The sequence below is a fragment of the Diceros bicornis genome, chromosome 3 (assembly GCF_020826845.1).
Source record: "Diceros bicornis minor isolate mBicDic1 chromosome 3, mDicBic1.mat.cur, whole genome shotgun sequence".
Taxonomy (NCBI): domain Eukaryota; kingdom Metazoa; phylum Chordata; class Mammalia; order Perissodactyla; family Rhinocerotidae; genus Diceros; species Diceros bicornis.
In genome coordinates, this window is record NC_080742.1 from 63,765,460 (window position 1) to 63,785,671 (window position 20,212).

The 20,212-nt window shown below is 40.3% G+C and overlaps 1 protein-coding gene across 6 annotated transcripts in view; it reads right to left on the minus strand.

Moving 5' to 3' along the window:
• The window catches only part of DOCK4 (dedicator of cytokinesis 4), a 435,612-nt gene that overhangs the window by 359,494 nt on the left and 55,906 nt on the right, over positions 1-20,212 (minus strand). The window contains exon 2 of one of the 6 annotated variants that reach the window (XM_058528487.1): positions 17,819-17,981. The exons of the other annotated variants lie outside the window; for them this stretch is intronic. Coding sequence (XP_058384470.1) covers positions 17,819-17,828 — 10 coding nt within the window. The 5' untranslated portion in view covers positions 17,829-17,981. The remainder of the gene's footprint in view (positions 1-17,818; positions 17,982-20,212) is intronic. 6 annotated transcript variants of the gene reach the window in all.

Consider the following 20,212-nt stretch of genomic DNA (forward strand, 5'->3'; position numbering starts at 1 on the left):
ATCAATGTCCTGGTTTTGATACTCTTACAGCTACATAAGATGTCATAATTGGAGGAGCTGGGTGAAGGGTACATAGGACTCTTCATGTGCGAGTGACCTCCTGAGTCAATAATGATAATTATTTCAAGAGTAAAAGTAAAAAAAAAAAAGAGATTCTAAGCAGTTTTTTAGCTCATCCACACGTAGAAACCTATAAATAGCCCGGGCAACATTGCTCCTTTTATGAGGTTGTGATTTCTCCAAAGTTCCTCAAATTAGCAGCAGACTGGAGATTAGGACCCGTGTCACCTAACTCACAATCCAATTCTCTATCACACCTTTCATAATGGAAGAAAATGAAAAAGCAAATGTACTAACATATTCATAGTCTTTGGCTTTCAGTAAAGCCATTCCCTCAGTGTCAAGTCCTTGGGAATCCTTCTCCAAATGAACAAGGCCTTGAACACGTCTAGGTGTGGAAGCACTTGACTCTGCCTGGAAAGGTCAGGGGAGGATTCCTCCAAGAAGTGACATTTGAGCTGACTTTGAAGGTTGAGTAGGACGTCACTTGGCAGAACTGGAAGGAAAGAGCATTCCAGGAAGCCACTTGCCTGGAACAGCACCCCAGGTTTAGAGAGCTGCAGGGAAGGGGGAAGGGGGCGTGACAACAGTACAACATACCTGTGGGAAAGAAGAGGGCACCAGGTCTTAAAGGTCCGTAGGGCCATGCTACAGGTGGAAAGTCCAAGTTGAAGGACACACACACACCACGCCCCACTTCTTCCGTTTATTGTCTAAGCTACCTACATTATATTTCTCTTCCTCACATGCATACCTTTTGCTAGTTAACATAAATAAGATATCACGGTTCTAACAATTCTCCCAATAATTATGATACTGTGACGCTTTGTTGGTTTGTTTTCTGACTAAGCAAAGAAAGTAGATTATTTTGGGGGAGTAAAATTAAGCCAAAATCACTAGCCCAAATTATACACAAAAGCTAATAGAATCTCATGTAACATATTCCGAGCATATCTGTTTTTATTCAATCTTGCCCTTTTTCAAAGCTGGTCTATACTCTCAAAATAAACTTAAGCCATGTTTTAAAGTTAGTAACTGTGGAAAAAAGTAAAATGCACAGGGAGTGAGTAAAAATACAGAGGCATTCTACCAAAAGGAACCAATAATTCTTGATTTAAATTTGACAGCTTTGTTCACTGTGGCAGTAAAATATTAATAGCATTACAAAGTTGAATTCACATGGGCCGTAATTCACAATCTCTGGAACAGATTCTTTATTTTATGTCAAGTCATTACATCAGTAAAAGTTACCAAAAATAAATCCATTTGACTTCCAGTATCTTGGACAATAAATAGAGCCATTTCTCCCAATGTCAAGTTAGCTTTGAAATACACAGGCTTATAATAGTGAAAACCTCCACGATATCAAGGAATGGCATGCCATATCACATAAATATGTCTCAAAACTAACAAATGTGATTCTGCTTCTTGTAGTTTTTGAGGTGTCTTCTGCTCTTTGAATTAATCTGAAACTCAGAGTATGAAATACATGCTGTATGCTGGATGAGATCAGCTCTCTTTTCAGCACTTGAGACTGTTTTCAAATGTGCTGCAGCCCATGACTGATCAATCACGCTACAATGACTAGAGCATCAAGTATACACAGTAACGTGATCCCCTGTCTACCTGGGGAGCGCAGAAGGAGGCAAGCAATTCTAGCAGGATTCAGGGATGCCAATTTAACAGACAAACATCAGGATGGGTCATTCACCTACATTAAGTACTTAATTGCCCACAGCTTTATGAGACAAGGAAGAAACCAACTACCTTCACATCCAATAAACCATGGGCTTTTTGAGGGTGCTAACTCTGTCTTAGTCCTCTTCATATCCTCAGTCCCTAATACAATGCCTTTCAATAAACGTTTTTTGACTAAATCAATGAATGATAGAATGAATGCATGCTTGGTGCAATGAAAGAAACAGTTAAAATGTGGTACACATGTTATTTATTCATTCACTTATTTTTCATTACAAACACTTACCAGGTGCTTGCAATGAGCCAAGTATCATGCCAGCTAATGAGCAAGAGACAAAAAAGTCATATGGCACAGATGTAATAGGAGATGTAATAAGGGATGTGATAGGAGAGAAAGACATGACCCAAATGACCTAAGAGAAGAGAAAGGGAAAAGGATTAAGTATGGTCATAACAAACTTCATGGTTTCAAACTGATATACTGGTATGGGGGGAGGAGGAGATGCTTTTAAATCCTGTCCCCAGAAAGAGGTCAATGTCCTGTGGGGAGAACATGCAGGGTCTGGAGGCAGAAGACCATCTCAGACACAAGGGGCCTTCACATGCTCATCATCACTGTGGGCCCGAAAGCTTTAAAAAATGTGATTTCACAAGTATGTGTTAATATCTGCACTGAGGGCTAAGATGAAAGGGATGTGGGAGAGGGGTTGGCAGCTCCTCAGACCATTAGAAAAACAGTGGACTGTCACGGTGTTTAGTTTGGGAGTCTCACTTTGATAGGATCCCTTAACCCCATGTAAATTGGCCCCTTACTTCAGAGCCAGAGGTCATCTTCTCTGTGGTCATTTTGTCTTAATTACAGGGATTCTTGAAGAGGTTTAAGCCACACAGTTTCAAAGGCACAGTTTTTGCTGGAATTTCAGTTCAACATAGTTTAAAGAACAGATTACCATCCCAAAATGATTTCTAGGTATCATGAACAAAAGAATGGAACTTAACCAGGAAAAACCTGGGGGGAAAACAGGACATTTGGTCATCCCAGCCTGGTGGCAGCTCACATAAAGGATGCAATGCTAAAAATAGAATCAACAAACATTCACAGGGAGATGGTATCTAGAAACAGCACAAAGATTGATGGCATCCCTCCCCTGAAAGGACCTGAAAGGAGGAAGCTGGAGACCAGAGGCATGCAGACACACAGCAAGGCATTTGGATAAATGCTTTAAAGAAAAATAAAAAGGCCTTCAGTCTTGTTATTTCACCTACATTCAATATCCTTGGTCACAAAGGAGGAGGGAACATGGGACACAGAGAGAAAGGTCATTAAAGGATGAGCAGAATATTCTCTGGCCTTAGACAAATTTACTCCTGGTTTATACTTCTCTTCGGGCACTTGGCCCCACTGCTTGACATACCAGACCCACTTGCCTTGCAGGATTCATTAAGCACGGAGGCCCACAAAAACCAGTTCTTTGTCAGGAGTTCAAGTTTCACTCCTGAGTTTCAGTTGACAACAGAATAGAAATGAAATGAATCCAGACATTTAGTATTCAGGTTCCTTAGAACTTAGAATCCCAAATTCCAGGATCACAACATACCCCTAAATTCCAGGAGAGTTATCTACTTCTCTAATATTCAAGTTCCCCTGAGATTTCTAGGTCTCCATTCCAACCTAATTCCCAGAATAGGGACACAGGTCACATCTCTTCTCTCAAGTGTTGGAGGGAGAGGAGTCCTAGGCGAGGATGATGTGGCCATGTGTGTACCCGTGGGAGCCGTCGAGCCTCTGAAATGCAGAAGCATGTCCAGGTATAGTGCTTTTTAGCCAGATAGACACCAAAATAGAATCCAGGACTGACTGAGGCAGAATTTATCTTACCATTCCATACATGTTTTTGTCATGAGCCTTTTTAACCTTCGTCAAATAAATAAGCCAAGCTTTCTTGCTTATCTTGTAATTAGGCCTTTGGATTTATACCTCCTTGCCTGATGCTTGAATGAAAAAGGATACAGCATAAAAAGGCTGCTTGGATGTATACTTATAAAGGACAAAGATTGCTTCTTTGGAAAAACATCATATACAGGCAGGTGTTTATTACTTTGGATCGGTGTTTCTCAAACTGTGAGTTATGTCTCACGAATAGTTCCTAAAATGGTCCGTGAAATCAATTTTTTGAATGTAATGGAGTGCAATGACATGGAACAGAATGGAAAGGAAAAGAAAATATTAGAATGTATCACATGTTGTCTGGTTAACTATTATTTCGTGAAACTTGTGCCATAGTGGAGGCCAGGATTTGGTTTTTAAAGTAAAAAGCCACAATTTTGGATGACGTCAACTTGACATTTTGAAAAATATAAATGCACTATTCATATTACTTTGAATTCTTCACTCCATTACAATGCTTCAGAATCATTTCAATTGTAATTAGATTAGGTCTTTTAATAATTTAGTTTCAAGATAAAGAAGATTAATAAAATGAGTTGAGCCTTTACAACAGCAACAACATTCCTCCTCCCTAAAGCATGAAAGCCTGCAGCGACATTAACAGCTTGGGGGAAGGGCAAATCTACCATCCAAAACCATCAGGATCCTACATCTCTTTTTTTTTTTTTTTGTGAGGAAGATCAGCCCTGAGCTAACATCCATGCTAATCCTCCTCTTTTTGCTGAGGAAGACTGCCTCTGAGCTAACATCTGTTGCCAATACTCCTCATTTTTTTTTCCCCCACAGCCCCAGTAGATAGTTGTATGTCATAGTTGCACATCCTTCTAGTTGCTGTACGTGGGACGCGGCCTCAGCATGGCCAGAGAAGCGGTGCGTCCATGCGTGCCCGGGATCCAGTAGTGGAGCGTGCACACTTAACCGCTAAGCCACTGGGCCCGCCCCAGGATCCTACAACTCTTAAAGAGTTGTCCCAAAGACATCAGACTTGGATACGGCGGGCTGACCCAATGAACTGTGGAAACTGACCCAATGAACTGTAAGAGTGTTTTTACTAATATTTCAAAATAATTTTAACAAATTAGAATAGATAAAATATCTAAGACCAGAATGATAAAGAAGTGGATTCTAAAATGACAAGTATATCAAGTATGTTTCAAAAACCCTCATGTGTGTTATCTTATTTAATAAGAAAACAGCTGGCGTATGCTTTATGAGGCATACTCCATCGCTCAGAGTGGCAGTAATATGTCATGATAAGAAAATATTTACTTCAGTAATTTTCTTAAGTATTCACCCTTGATTGCTGTAAAATTTATTTCACTCTTAAAACATATATACAGAAATAAATTTTAAATAAAAAGACAATCTCTACTTAATCGATAAAGTCCTTTCTGTATAATTTACTCTTTCTAAATCCTTGGCCAATCAATTTTGCCTTAACTAAGACATAATTTGCTTTAACTAAGACATAATTATTCTGACTGGGGCTCTTCAAATTGATTCTTTTACATTGCTGAATTAAAAGTCAGTTTAGGGGCCGGCCTGGTGGCGCAAGCGGTTAAGTGTGCGTGCTCTGCTGTGGCGGCCCGGGTTCACCGGTTTGGATCCCGGGCACGCGCTGACACACCGCTTGGCAAGCCATGCTGTGGCGGCATCCCATATAAAGTGGAGGAAGATGGGCACGGATGTTAGCCCAGGGCCAGTCTTCCTCAGCAAAAAAAAAAAAAGAGGAGGATTGGCAGATGTTAGCACAGGGCTGATCTTCCTCACAAAAATAAATAAATAAATATGATTCAAGCTTATTGATAAAAATGGACTGAACTTTAAATCATTTAAAAATAGCTAAAATCGGGCCGGCCCCGTGGCTTAGTGGTTAAGCGCGCGCATTCCGCTACTGGCAGCCTGGGTTCGGATCCCGGGCGCATACCGACGCACTGCTTCTCCGGCCATGCTGAGGCCGCGTCCCACGTACAGCAACTAGAAGGATGTGCAACTATGACATACAACTATCTACTGGGGCTTTGGGGGAAAAAAAAAAGGAGGAGGATTGGCAATAGATGGTAGCTCAGAGCCGGTCTTCCTCAGCAAAAAGAGGGAGGATTAGCATGGATGTTAGCTCAGGGCTGATCTTCCTAAAAAAAAAAAAAAGCTAAAACCATGGAAGCAAACAGCTTGTTATTAATCTATTTAAGCTTTATGTTTCTCGCCTTCTTTATGCTTTTGTCAAAACTAGAATATTAAAAATATCTATCTCTTTATACTTTTCTGACAAAATACCATATATATAGTAGGTACTCGAGAAAAAATTATTTTCTGAATGGAAAGACGACATAAGACATTAAATCTATTCCAATACCTAATTATAGCTCAATTTATTAATTAAATTTTATTCCCTAGAGTTCTTATTAGCTATATAAACTATCTCCATTAATCAATAGAAAGCTATCAATCCAAGTATTCAGTATCAGAGCCACTCAATCAACAGCTTGCTGAATTGATTAAGCTGCATGCAGACTATTATGGAAGGAATTAAAGAGCATCTAGAGTAGCAATTCAACCATTAGAGACTTCAAAAAAAAAAGAACATAGAACCAATAGATTTTCTAACTTTCTTTTCCAAGGGTTACATACAATTCTAATCATTCCTCTCACCAAAAAAATTAAAGCATTCCAAATTACCCCAAATATAATGAAGAAAACATGAATTTTGTTGCTTTCCCAGGAATATTGTTGCTTTCCCAGGAATATCTGAAAGGCCAATGGAAAAGGGCAATGGGTATAATATAAAATAATAAAAAACACCAACCATCCTTGTCAATTCCCTTCCACATTCATCCTAATTCCAGCCCTCCTGCCCCAAAATAATCATCTAAATCTTCAGCCAAAAGGAGAAAACCAGGTATCAGGCAACAATCAAGAACTAATCAGACATAGACCACTGCCACAGGTTGAAAGGAGAATTCTTTGGCCAATTTCCAAAGATGTCACTGTAAATTAAACATATCCTCAGAAGTTTTTACCTCACTATGGTTCATAACCAAAATCAATAGCTTCAAAATTTCAAAGCTCTGAAGAAACTGTGAACAAAAAAAATGAAACTTGTTTCATTTTATGTCTAATGTAAGTGTTTTAATATAAAAATAAATGTAGAAACTATGAAGGACTAGCAATACACAAAAAGCCATTATCTGCTTGTAGATTTTTTCTCTCTGTGGTTTATTTCACACCTGCAATCCAGGCTGGCTTGTAAATCACTCAGCCTGAAATCATGCCACAATTCCCACTCCCACAGACTAGTACATTTGTACTCAGGGAACACAATAATTTTTATTGGCTTAATCCAGACATTTATGAAAAGATAAGTCTGCTACAAAATGCCATAATTCATTCACTTATTCACATATGTATGTAGCACCTGCTATGTGTCAGGCCCTCAGCTGGAGGATGATATGGCAAATAAGACTTGTCTCTGCCCTCAGAGCTTATAATCAGGTGGAAGACAAAAGACAGGATACAAATAACTAGAGTTCAAGGTCAAATGTTGTAAATACCATCAGAATGGTATAAACAAAACACTCTAGGAGTCAAGAAGAGGCAGATTATCATTGGTTTATGTGATCAGGCAGAGTTTTTTAAAGGAGATCAAATTTAAATTGGGTCTTATGAACAGGATTTTGAAAATCAGAGATGGATGGATAATTTGAAAAACGAGAAGAGAGAGCATCAACATTTCCCAGAAGGCTAGTATGCACGGTGACACTGTGCTATGAGTTTATTTACGATATCTCATAATTCCTTTTCTCAATGGGGAAGCACAACGGGATTCAGCTACAGCGTTTCAGAGAGAAGCAAAAAGCCAAGGAAGATGGGGTTGGTTGCAAGTGTTGACTGCCTCCAATGTGGAGCCAATAAGTCTGGATTTCACCCCAGAGAAAAATGGGAGACTACCAACTATGTTTCTGAACGGAAAAAAATAAGGAAGGGAAAGAAAGGAAGGAAAGAAAGAAAGAAAGGTGTTCCGTCATAGATTGCTATGGGTAATTGGTATAGATAATTGTCAAGCACATTTTTTATTTTTTGTGATTGCTGTGTGGTGCTCTTTATATTTATATTTCATAGAAAACGTTAAGATTTCTAAACGTAAGAAGAGTCCTTAAAGGTCATTTATTTCACCTTCTACCCAATTGAGTAAATCTCATCCTCTGGCCAGTCTCAACCCTTACAAGACCAGGAAATTTACACCGAGCACCTGCTACATGTCAAGCTCTCTGACACAGGGGGTTACATTTCTCAGCAGCTTTCAGAGATTGGAGAGCATTTCCTCGAACTAAAATCTTCCTACAGCTTGATCCTTTGGTCCCAGATCTGGAAGAATGCAGAACAGCATTCTTCCATCTATTCTAAGACATGCTTTCTTCACATTTTAACAACCATAAAATCAGAAGGAGACTTAGAATTAATTGCATGTCACACTATTAATTGGCAGCAATTTTTCTTAATGGCAAATAAAATAGTGATGGTAATCAGTGGTATCTCAGATGCTACAAAACACAGTCAGATAACAGTGTCTTACACAAATCTGGCCTAACCTCTCTTCAATGGCTAATCTCTCTTCCATGTTTGACAAATGTCCTCAAAAGGAGAGATAATGAGCATAGGCCCTGGAAGCAGACACTACTGGTCCCACAGCAGTCCACCAGTTACTTAGCTGGTTGACATTGACCTGGGTCACACTTCTTTGTACTTCAGTTCCGTCATCTGAAAGATGGGGCTAACAACAATACCCGCTTCAAGCGCTTTTTGTGTGTGCATTACATGGATAACACATGTAAAATCCTTGGCACAGTGCTTGGCACACAATCAACATTCCATAAAGTGTAAGCCATTATCATCATCTACCTCTAGACTAAATAATTTCTTCCCTTCAATCATCCTCCATACGACACGGTTTCTAAAACACTTATCCACTTCTGGGTCCACTCTAACTTGTCAATATCCTCCTAAAAAATGTTTTGTCCAGGGCCGGCCCCATGGCTTAGCAGTTAAGTGCACACGCTCCACTATTGGTGGCCCGGGTTCAGATCCCAGGTGCGCACCGACGCACTGCTTCTCCAGCCATGCTGAGGCCGCATCCCACATACAGCAGCTAGAAGGATGTGCAGCAATGACATACAACTATCTACTGGGGCTTTGGGGATAAATAAATAAATAAATAAAAATTATTTAAAAAAAAAATGTTTTGTCCAGAAAGGAACACAATATGTTCTCAGTGGTTTGGCTTGAACATGATACAGGAGGATGACTGCCCTCACTCTTGACACTGAATATAGAGCATGAGCTACAGTCTCTTTGGCAGAGCTGAAGTAGAATGACCAAGAAAGTATTTGCAGAAGAAATTTTACAATTTATATATTCAGGTAACACATGTAGAGATCAAGTATGAATACCAGAATGGCAGAATACCCTACAGGAAGAGGACAAGAGTGGCTCCTGAGTCCACATAGATCAGAAAAGCTCATTACATGTCCAGATTCTGAGAGCAGCTGCTCGCAGCACTCCTGCCCGTACCCAACTCCACAACTGCCTGCTCCTGCAAGAAGCTGGTAGCCTCAAGAATAGCAGTAGCTCCTGTAATTAATTTATGCACATTAAAAACCAGGGCCTCTGGATCTAGGAAACAACTGCTAATGGCATGGGGTCTGGCTACCTCTAAACTAACAAAGAAGCTACCTCCTGCCTGTTAAGTAGCGAGCACAAAATAGACTCCCAAGAAGGGATGAGTCCTTTGAACAAAAACATTATTAATCCCCAAAGCCAGGCAGGTTACCACAAGGAAAAAGGGGCTGAGGATCCAGTAACCATTAATCCCATTAATCCCAACGGCAGGCACTCCCACTGGTCTTGTATGCAGCAGTTTCATCAAGAGTATCATTTTTGAAATTTAAAGGACAACTTGTGGACAAGACATAGCTTAGGAAAAGGGCAATCTCTAAGTCTAGCCTTAGAAAATGTGAGAATGGAATTTCATTTTCTCTAACCTAAAATGAGAGGGAATGGGAAAAGTATCAAATTAACAAATTCAGTGGTAGGCTGACACTTCTGTAGTCAGGTGTGACAAAATAGTAAGTGCTTTACAAATTAACAGTGATAATTAAAAGTTTTCCTGAAAAAAAAAAAAAAGTCAAGGCCACACAACTAAGGGGACCAATAAGGATGTGCTGAAAGGATAGTCAAACCATTGATTGAGGAGGAACAGGGAGATGGCAGAGTTGGGGGTCTGAAGAGAGCAAGAGAAAGGAGATATTGACAAGAGAGCAGTTGATGCAACAGACCACAGGTCACCACGAAATAAAGAGTGGATGTTAGCTGAGGAAAAAGTAGAGGAATCAAGGGACTGTAAGAGGCTCCAACTAAGCTATAAGTTTGCGCCAAGGTGCAGTTTACAGAGCAAGCAAAATACAGTATCTCTAGAATTTTAGTTACCATCTCGCTCAACCCCCTTGTGAATAACATGAGGAAAAAGAGGCCCAAGTGACTTGTCTAAGGCTGTGAAGCTAAGGTACCAACTGAGCCAAGACTGGAGATCACAGCTCCCAAGTCCAGATTCACTGCACTTCCCTCCCAAAAGCTTGTGACCTCGTCCAAGAACAAAAACTAACACCGCTGAAATTCTCCGAAGAAAAATCAAGGGCTAATCCCCATGGTTCTAATGAAGGTAAAAGTAGAAAATCAGTTACGATAACAAACCAACCAATACAAGGCTTATGCTCTCCCCTAGAACAGGAAATTCTGAGACGCAGAAATGTGGGTGCCTTGACCTCCACTCCCCACTGTAGGACACTGTCCTCCACTCCAAAGCAGCAATGTCCAGACCATACCCAGAGCCCAGGAACTCGGCTCCTACACATTTGCTCTGGCGTCTAAGTATGTTCCACACAGAACATACTTTTTGAGATTAAAACTCTGAGGCTGAGCTGCTGGACTTTTGTGTAATTCTTTAAGATTAATTTTGGATCTTCTAGCCAATCTATGTTTTCATGGAAATAAAACACAAATATTCTGTATTTTAAGTTGTCATGAATTCTCAAAAGACATGTAGAAATGGAATCTTGAGGCTTTATTTAAACTCTCTACCCCCCTCAAAAAAACTAAGCTCAAAGTCATCTTATCTGGTACATTAAAAAAAAAAAATGCAGAGACAGACACACATGGAAGATTGTTTCTGTTTTGCCTTTCAGCCTCTCTATCGAAATTCTGCACAAATCTCTGAGAAACAAAGGTGGCTTTGGGAGAATTCCTTTTAAGCCTTGTTGGCAACCTTCCAAGGCACAAAGCCACATGAGGCTAATGGTGGAGACGTGTTCATAACCTGCGTTAATACCCGACCTTGAGCAGGAAGAGCACACACCTGTACACCTGGTTTGCAGAAGGCTCTACAGCTGGTGAAGAAATCTAGTTCTTCCTAAACACCCTATCTTCCTCCAAAACCCCCCTGAGAATCTACCCTGAATGGCAGAGCCAGAACTACCAAACCCAGCATCTCTGTCACCCCCACCTGGAGGAAGCACCCCGCATCATCAGTCACCAGCATGCTGCCTCTTATATCCCAGCCCAGACACAGAAGCTTTATTTCCAAAGCTCAGAGGTTCTCAGAGTTTTTTATATCCAACTCCCTCAAAAACTCCTAAATGCCGGGGCCGGCCCGGTGGCGCAAGTGGTTAAGTGCGCGCGCTCCGCTGCGGCGGCCCGGGGTTCGCTGGTTCGGATCCCGGGCACGCACCGACGCACTGCTTGGTAAGCCATGCTGTGGCGGCGTCCCATATAAAGTGGAGGAAGATGGGCACCGATGTTAGCCCAGGGCCGTCTTCCTCAGCAAAAAAAAAAAAAAAAAAGAGGAGGATTGGCAGATGTTAGCTCAGGGCTGATCTCCTCACAAAAAAAAAAAAAAAAACTCCTAAATGCCACCACAATCCTCTACCACGATGGACAGAAAAAGGTCTACAGGTGCCACATACCTATCACAAGATGGCTCAAAAAGATGCAATCTCTGACGGTTAGTGTCATGTGTCAACTTGGCTAGGCTATAGTACCCAGTTATTCAATCAAATACTAACCTAACTGTTGCTGGAAAGGTATTTTGTAGATGTGGTTAACATCTACAATCAGCTGACTTTAAGTTAAGACAGTTATTCTCGATAATGTGAGTGGGGCCTCATCCAATCATTTGAAAGGCCTTAAAAGCAAACACTGAGGTCCTAAAGAAGAAATTCTGCCTCAGGACTGCAGCATCAATTCCTACTCAAGGGTTTCCACATATATATATGACATAATATTAATAAATACATATGTAAATTCTCCTACCAGTTCTGTTTCTCCAGAAAGCCCAGTTATTACTGATACATAATCCAATTTCCTATTTGCATCACTGTGGACCGTTTAAAATCGGGGTTGCAAACTCAAATGCCAATGGGGGCCAGGCAGGTAATGTCACTGGGGAGAGCGGCTGTTAGACAATAGACAGCAATGAACAGGTTGCCTCAGTGTCCAGGAGACATGAGGGAGTGCTGAGAACTACACTAACTGTAGTCACCTCTACCTACAGGGGACGACAGTGTTGCCAGGCTGCAAAGTTCCATATGTTCAAGAGAAGCCACAGGGCCGGCCCCATGGCTTAGCAGTTAAGTGAGTGCGCTCCGCTGCTGGCGGGCCAGGTTCGGATCCCGGGCACGCACCAACACACTGCTTCTCCAGCCATGCTGAGGCCGCATCCCACATACAGCAACTAGAAGGATGTGCAGCTATGACATACAACTATCTACTGGGGCTTTGGGGGGAAAATAAATAAATAAATAAAATTATTAAAAAAAAAAAAAGCCAGAAATCCAAAATTTTTCAATGTAAACCCTCCCCCTCATTCTTAAGTACAGGCAACTAATTCAAATTTAAAGCATCTAGTAATCCAATCCTATGGAGATCAAATAAACAAGTCCATGAGCCAGATGAGAGAGAGAAGGAGAACAGGCTCTGTGTGTTCTATGTGCATTAATTCATTTAGTCCTGAAAACATCCCTATAAGCACGTACTATTATTATGCCTCTTTTGCAGATAGGAAACTGCAGCATAGAAGGTTAAATAACTTGGGCAGGGTCACATGGCTAGTAAGTGGGGCTGCCAGGCAGTCAACCCTGGCAAGGTACAGGGACACAGACAACTTTGCTTCCCTTTGTCTAGCGTCCTCATACATTTACTTTTCATTTCTGTGTGTTACAATAGGCTTGTAAAGACAGTCATGGAAACTTTACAGGTGCACAAAATGTGACAGAAAACTAAAGACATGTTGAAGGTCTCACCCACGTAGAAGAGCCAATAATTCAACCGATGCCTCTCTTTGCCTTTCAACTGCAAAGGTGTCCCACTCTCTCAAGAAAGCTATTCACTAATGCATTTCTAATGAATGGCATGGCTGGATTTTGTATTATTATTTACTAAGTTTTAAATTAAACATTTTAGTCATTGAAAAAGTTTAGAAAATAATATAATGAACTCCAGAATGCCTACCATTCAGTTTTTTTTTAATACTTTTTTTTTTTAATTTTTTGTTTATTGCAGTAACATTGGTTTATAACATTGTAAAAATTTCAGGTGTACATCATTGTACTTCTAGTTCTGCATAGATTACATCATGTTCACCACCAAAATACTAATTACAACCCATCACCACACACATGTACTGAATTATCCCTTTCACCCTCCTCCCTCCCCCCTTCCCCTCTGGTAACCACCAATCCAATCTCTGTCCCTATGTGTTTGTTTATTGTTGTTATTATCTACTACTTAATGAAGGAAATCATACGGTATTTGACCTTCTCCCTCTGACTTATTTCACTTTGCATTATACCCTCAATGTCCATCCATGATGTCACAAATGGCTGGATTTCATCGTTTCTTATGGCTGAAGAGTATTCCATTGTGTATATATACCACATCTTCTTTATCCATTCGTCCCTTGATGGGCACTTAGGTTGCTTCCAAGTCTTGGCTATTGTGAATAATGCTGCGATGAACACATGGGTGCATGTACCTTTACAAATTGGTGTTTTCAAGTTCTTTGGATAAATACCCAGCAGTGGGATAGCTAGATCATATGGTAGTTCTAGCCTTGATTTTTTGAGGAATCTCCATACTGTTTTCTATAGTGGCTGCACCAGTTTGCACTCCCACCAGCAGTGTATGAGAGTTCCCTTCTCTCCACATCCTCTCCAACACATGTTGTTTCCTGTCTTGTTAATTATAGCCATTCTGATGGGCGTCAGGTGATATCTCATTGTAGTTTTGATTTGCATTTCCCTGATAGTGATTTTGAACATCTTTTCATGTGTCTGTTGGCCATCTGTATATCTTCCTTGGAGAAATGTCTGTTCAGGTCTTTTGCCCATTTTTTAATTGGGTTGGTAGTTTTTTTGTTGGTAAGATGCATGAGTTCTTTATATATTTGGGAGATTAAGCCCTTATCAGAAGTATGGTTTGCAAATATCTTCTCCCAATTGTTAGGTTGTCTTTTCGTTTTGTTGATGGTTTCCTTTGCTGTGCAGAAGCTTTTTAGTTTGATGTAGTCCCATTTGTTTATTTTTTCTATTGTTTCTCTTGCCCGGTCCGACGTGGTGTTTGAGCCTACCATTCAGTTTTAAAAATTAAATATCACAAGTATAATGGAAAGCTCACACGTATTCTTTACCACTTCAGAAGTAACCAGGATCTTGAATTTTGTGTGTATTGTTCGCATGTGCGTGCCAGTGTTTACACTGTTACTTCACATGCATATGTAGCATCTAATACTGCTTTTCATTCTTTTAAGCCTGAGGTAAATGGTACCATAAGGTGTATATACCCTTCTGCAACTTGCTTTTGTTTCCTCAACATGATGAATTTGACCTTTATTTATTTCTACCCTTGCATAACACTCCACTGTATGAAAACAACACAGGGTATTTATCCATTTGTTTATTATAAGATATTTAGTTTGCATTACGCACAACGCAGCAAAGCACATTCTTACATGGGTCTTTTTTTTTTTTAATAATTTTATTTATTTATTTTTTACCCCAAAGCCCCAGTAGATAGTTGTATGTCATAGCTGCACATCCTTCTAGTTTCTGTATGTGGGACGCGGCCTCAGCATGGCCGGAGAAGCAGTGCGTCGGTGCGCACCCGGGATCCGAACCTGGGCCACCAGCAGCAGAGCGCGAGCACTTAACCGCTAAGCCATGGGGCCGGCCCTTACATGGGTCTTCTTGTGGACCAAGTGTGAGTATCCTCTGAAGGGGGATAAATTGGGGTGACAATTATACTAGGGTATAATTGGCAAAATTGGACAATTATGTATGGTATACTATGGTTACGTAAGATGTTAACATTAGGCAAAACAGGGTGAGTGAGATGTAAGAGGATTCTGTACAATTTTTGCCAATTTTTCTGTAATTCTAAAATTAGTTCAAAATTAAAAGTTTTTTAAAAACTTTCCAAAGCAATTTTCCATAGGATTGCAAAGCTTTGGACTAAATACCAGGCCCAGACGAGGCCTCCATAGTCAGGGGAACTAGGAAGATCCTGGCTCCTGAGTACCCAATCCCAGAAATGTCACAACACTGCCATGTGAACACGGACGTTTACAATGCCTCAAATAGCTGAGCTTACATATGGTCAAGGATGCCTAAGCAAAATCAAAGCAATTCCTTGAATATTTATAAACCAAGACAGGAAGAAGTTATTTAAATTGAAAAGACAGCAAAGATTATTAGAGTCAAAAAGTTCTCTCAAACTATAGCACTTCTCTAGCCAATATATGAAATGACTCACCTTTTTCAGAGGTTTAACTCAAACCTGATATATGTGTTTAATTCTTTGCATTTGGGGGCACATCTAAAAGTCTGATACCCCCTAAAGTAGGAGGCAAAAACCCTCTCTGATTTCAAACATCTTTCCTTTTTCCTCCTATTCTTTCCAACCACTCAGATACCCTGTGCTACGAGAAAATTATGTTTATGTAAAGGTCCAGAGAGTGGAACTAAGAAGAGTTCCATGGGCCAAACCCAAGCCCAGCCTTCTCCTCTAGGAAGCCTGCCAGGACTAACCTCATCTGGACCACATCACTCATCTCCTCCTCTCTCCCTCTGGACTTCCACATTCCCTTTGGCCTCAATCACTTAGCACTTGTAGATGTTTTGATTGGGATCATCTGTAAGTCTCTGTTATGTTTTCTCTTCCTACATGGATTGTAAACTTCTCAAGGCATTATGTCAATCCATCAACAAGGGCAATTGCCAGAACACAGCAGAAAGAAGCTGAACTGGAACCGAAGATAAGGCTTCGTTTTTAGTAAGATCTCTGCAACTACAACCTAAGGATGTTACAGTCTTTTAGGGAACTGAATTTCTTCATCTTTCTTCAGTTTCTAAGACAGTTTCCTCCCATTAAATTCTATTTGTAAATCATCCAGTCATTTCACCTTCCTCTAGTGACAAGTTTATTACATGTAAGATACATGAACCCTGGGAGATAGAATCTTTGCCAATAAGAAACGTCTGATTATTTTATTTTATATTTTGGTACCTCCCACAATATAAGTAGCCCACTATCAACCAAACACTACCTAATAAACATTGGTTAAAATAACAAAGTGATAAAGCCAGTGGCTAGGGAATAAAGCCTCAGCAGATCCTTTATCTGAAGTGTGTTTTCTCTATCTAGCCTCCTCAATCATGGCCCACACTCGGAACAGTCTGACATTTTAGCACCATATGGCTCAGTGAGGATCCAAAGGCCACACTAAAACTTGCCAGGCCATTTGGCATTTCCGGCAGTTACCCACGTGGATGGCACCAGGCACCCAGCTCACAGCTGCAGCCTGAGTTACGTCGAGGAGGACCAGGGTTCCTCCAGGATGCCAAGTCAGCAAGTAGCCAGGGCAGCAGCCACAGAGCTTTGCGGTTCAGCACCATGATGCCAAAACTAATAATCTAATGCTCATTTACTCAGGTTTCTGGCACAGCTGAGAAAATACACTTGCGGGTTTTGCAACCAACTGCCTTTCCATCAAAGGTATCCTGTAATCACGCCCTACACAGAAATGCCATACCTCTGAAGCACAGTGAGGTATGTTCACTCTCCTTGGATGCTTGCGAACACCAAGGAGCCTGTCAGGACGACTGGGACAGAGAAAGCACAAGGTGTGAAAGGACGGATCCCATTCCCAATGTGCCTGCTTTCATTATCAGAGATTTTTTTCCTACTGGGTTATAAAACACCTCTTGCTTGTTAAAATTTTAAAAAGTGCTACACTTCATAAACTCAGAACCTTTCTTGTGCCTCTGCAAGGGCAGCCTCCCTATGTGATGAAAACAATACTTATGTTGTGAAAAAGAGGAAAGTTGCAGTTGCCAAGGCAGGGACTGGGCACCTTGGGGAGGGACACACGGAGTAGGAGCCAGAGAGAAGAGAGAACAGGCAGCAGGAAGGCACTGCAGAAAGGAAAGGAGAGTGTGAACCGAAGACAATTTGTCTACTCAAGGTCTGTAATGAGGGTGTATTTTTTTTTTTACTGCATGCTTTTTATATTCAAATTAGATTATTATAAAATCTATAGAAACTTGACCTATAAGAAAGGTAATGAGGGTGTTTTATAAACATAAGTGTTCAGAGTTAGGCTGTAATCACTGAACCACAGTGATCACACTGAACCACATTCCTAAGCAACGCTTTGCTTTAACTGGCCATGTCTCATTACACCAGGCCCTAAAATCACTCTTAAAAAACATATACACACACACATACACTCTAACTCCCATATTCAACTTAAGACTGGTTTGGCTCACAGAAAACTGAGCCACATGCAAGCATATGTTGTTCAGGAAAAGGGCCTGAGGGTTTGCAATATTGCAATGTTATATATTCAGAGATACAACAGAAGTCTTCCTGGTTTATAGTGCCAGAATTGGCTCTTCAGAGGATGAGAAATTCCAGACGGACTTAGCATTCCTCACTTAAAAACAGTTAATCTATGTAAAAAACTAACAAGGTCATTAAACAGGATTTTTATACTTCCTTCAGGCTCACCTAATTTCATCTTTTCTCTAGTAATCTTTGCATTCCACTAGACATATATGCACTCTAGGGATGATTTTGGAAACATGATTTGCATGGAAATCCTTTTTCATCTGACTTCTCCTCTAAAGTCAGAAGTCCAGGTCACAGCATCCACATCACAGAACTTAGTCATCTGGAAGAAATAAAAATGGGGCGGGGGAGGGTATGACAGCAAGTATGTAAAAATATATCGATGATGATCTATTATTCTATGTTATCTAACTTCTCTTAAACTGCATACTTTATTAGAATGTGCTCAAATGTTCATTTGTGATACAGAAAATAAGAGAAATAGATTGAAAGAGATAATATACTAACAGGATAAAATGTGCCTCCCACAGCTGGAAACCCATGCAACAAATTCAAAGATCTGACATCCAAAATGGCAATGTGGCAGTATTTATCAAACACTTACAGCACAGATCAGTTTTTTGTAGCACGAATCCAAGGTGACTTTATAGACGGACTCAGCTTTGGGAAGTGGCTGGATCTTAAATGCTTTGCCAGAAAGACTTTTGTTAAATCAGCCTTTTCTAAGGCTGGCATAGGGAGGAGTTTCAGACTCCAACCCAAGGGTACAGAGGTCCCCAGAGCTTGGTCATTCTGCAAGGGTTTTACCAAGGCTTTCCTTAATAAACTGGCAAAACTTGATCCCCTTCCTTCCTGGTCACCCTGATTTTAAGAGTGCCAAATAAAAGGCAGGAATTTCAGAGCCCTGTAAGCTGCTTTGTTGTCAGTGTAACTCAAAGAACTTTGATACAGAAAGAATATTTGACAACCAAAGGTCTGGCCAGGCTTGGGTATACCTTCATCCCATCTAATTTTTTCATTAACTTGGGGGTAAGAATTCTTGACAATTTAGATAAGTTTAACATTATCCAAAATTTAACATTTTTCTCTAAAGAAAGAATATGATAGGGAAACTAGTAATGCAAATAAATATGATTTTTTAAATATTTAAGAGACTTTCTTAAAAGCCTCAAAGCATTTTTAAAACACATCTACCTACTAATGGTATGTAACTGAGATCATATTTATTTATTAAAGCAGGAGCCTTAGTAACATATACTAAACAACAGTTTGTTATATTAGATCTAGTTATTAAAATTACTTGAAGGCAATATAGTTCTTGTTTAATAACATTTATATATACTGTCTTGTTCCTAATTTAGATTATCTTCCATCTGAATTTACTGTTGTCATTAGAAACATACACAGGTAAGCAGTAAAATATGTTTTTTAAAGACTATAATCCACATAAATCCAACTATTCATTAAGACTATCTTTCCCAAATGGTAAGTAAAACATGTTTTGGGGGTTTTCAAGGAGATTCAAACCTAGGCTCTACAATTACCAGAATAAACAATTTTTTTAATTCCATAGAGTTAATTTTTAAGCATAGCCATTTGTAGATATATCAGTGCATGCTTATCACTTTAAATTCTGTCCTGCATCCAATTACCTGTAACATTTCCCTTTTGGCTTAACAAAGACTCAACATTCTTACTGTTATTGGATATTTTGCCTAAAAATATTTTCTTTTGAAATGGTTTTTACTCTTTGCCCAATACCTCCAAACACCCTCAAAGGTAGACAGTATTGCCTATAAGTCAATAGTTTGCCTACTTTCCTCTGTTCGGTATAAAATCTGGTAATAAAACATCAGAAGAGGGCCGGCCCCGTGGCTTAGCGGTTAAGTGCACGCGCTCTGCTGCTGGCGGCCTGGGTTCGGATCCCCGGCGCGCACCGACGCACCGATTCTCCGGCCATGCTGAGGCCGTGTCCCACATACAGCCACTAGAAGGATGTGCAACTATGACATGCAACTATCTACTGGGGCTTTGGGGGGAAAAATAAATAAATAAAATCTTTAAAAAAAAAAAATCAGAAGATTCTAGCAATAACCTGAACTAAAATAAGGGAGTTATCTGGGAGGTGAGATAGCCTTCACAGAAAGCTTTGAATCACGAAAGTTCCAAACTGAATTCAAGTAATTGAAGACACAGGTGAAGAATCCATCCTTAACCACACAGGAACAGTTCCCAGGAACAAAAGCAGACTTTGATAGGGAGAGGCCTCCATCAGGAGTAGGCTGGAAAGCCTCAATTTAATTACTTCTCCATCTCCTTATTATTCCACCCGACTTACTATTTCCCCGTCTCATTTCACAGCCTCTACCAGCTCTCCCCTTGGGCCTCATATGATCCCTTTGTACACGCACACGCTCTCTCTCCCTCTCCTCCACACTCCCACGGCTAAATGTTCTCTGCTTTCTATGTCTTGCTTTCACAGCATCTAGCTTTCCAGTAAACCGTCATTGCATCAACACCTTTCACTGGAAGTTTGTGTAGACAGTATTGCAC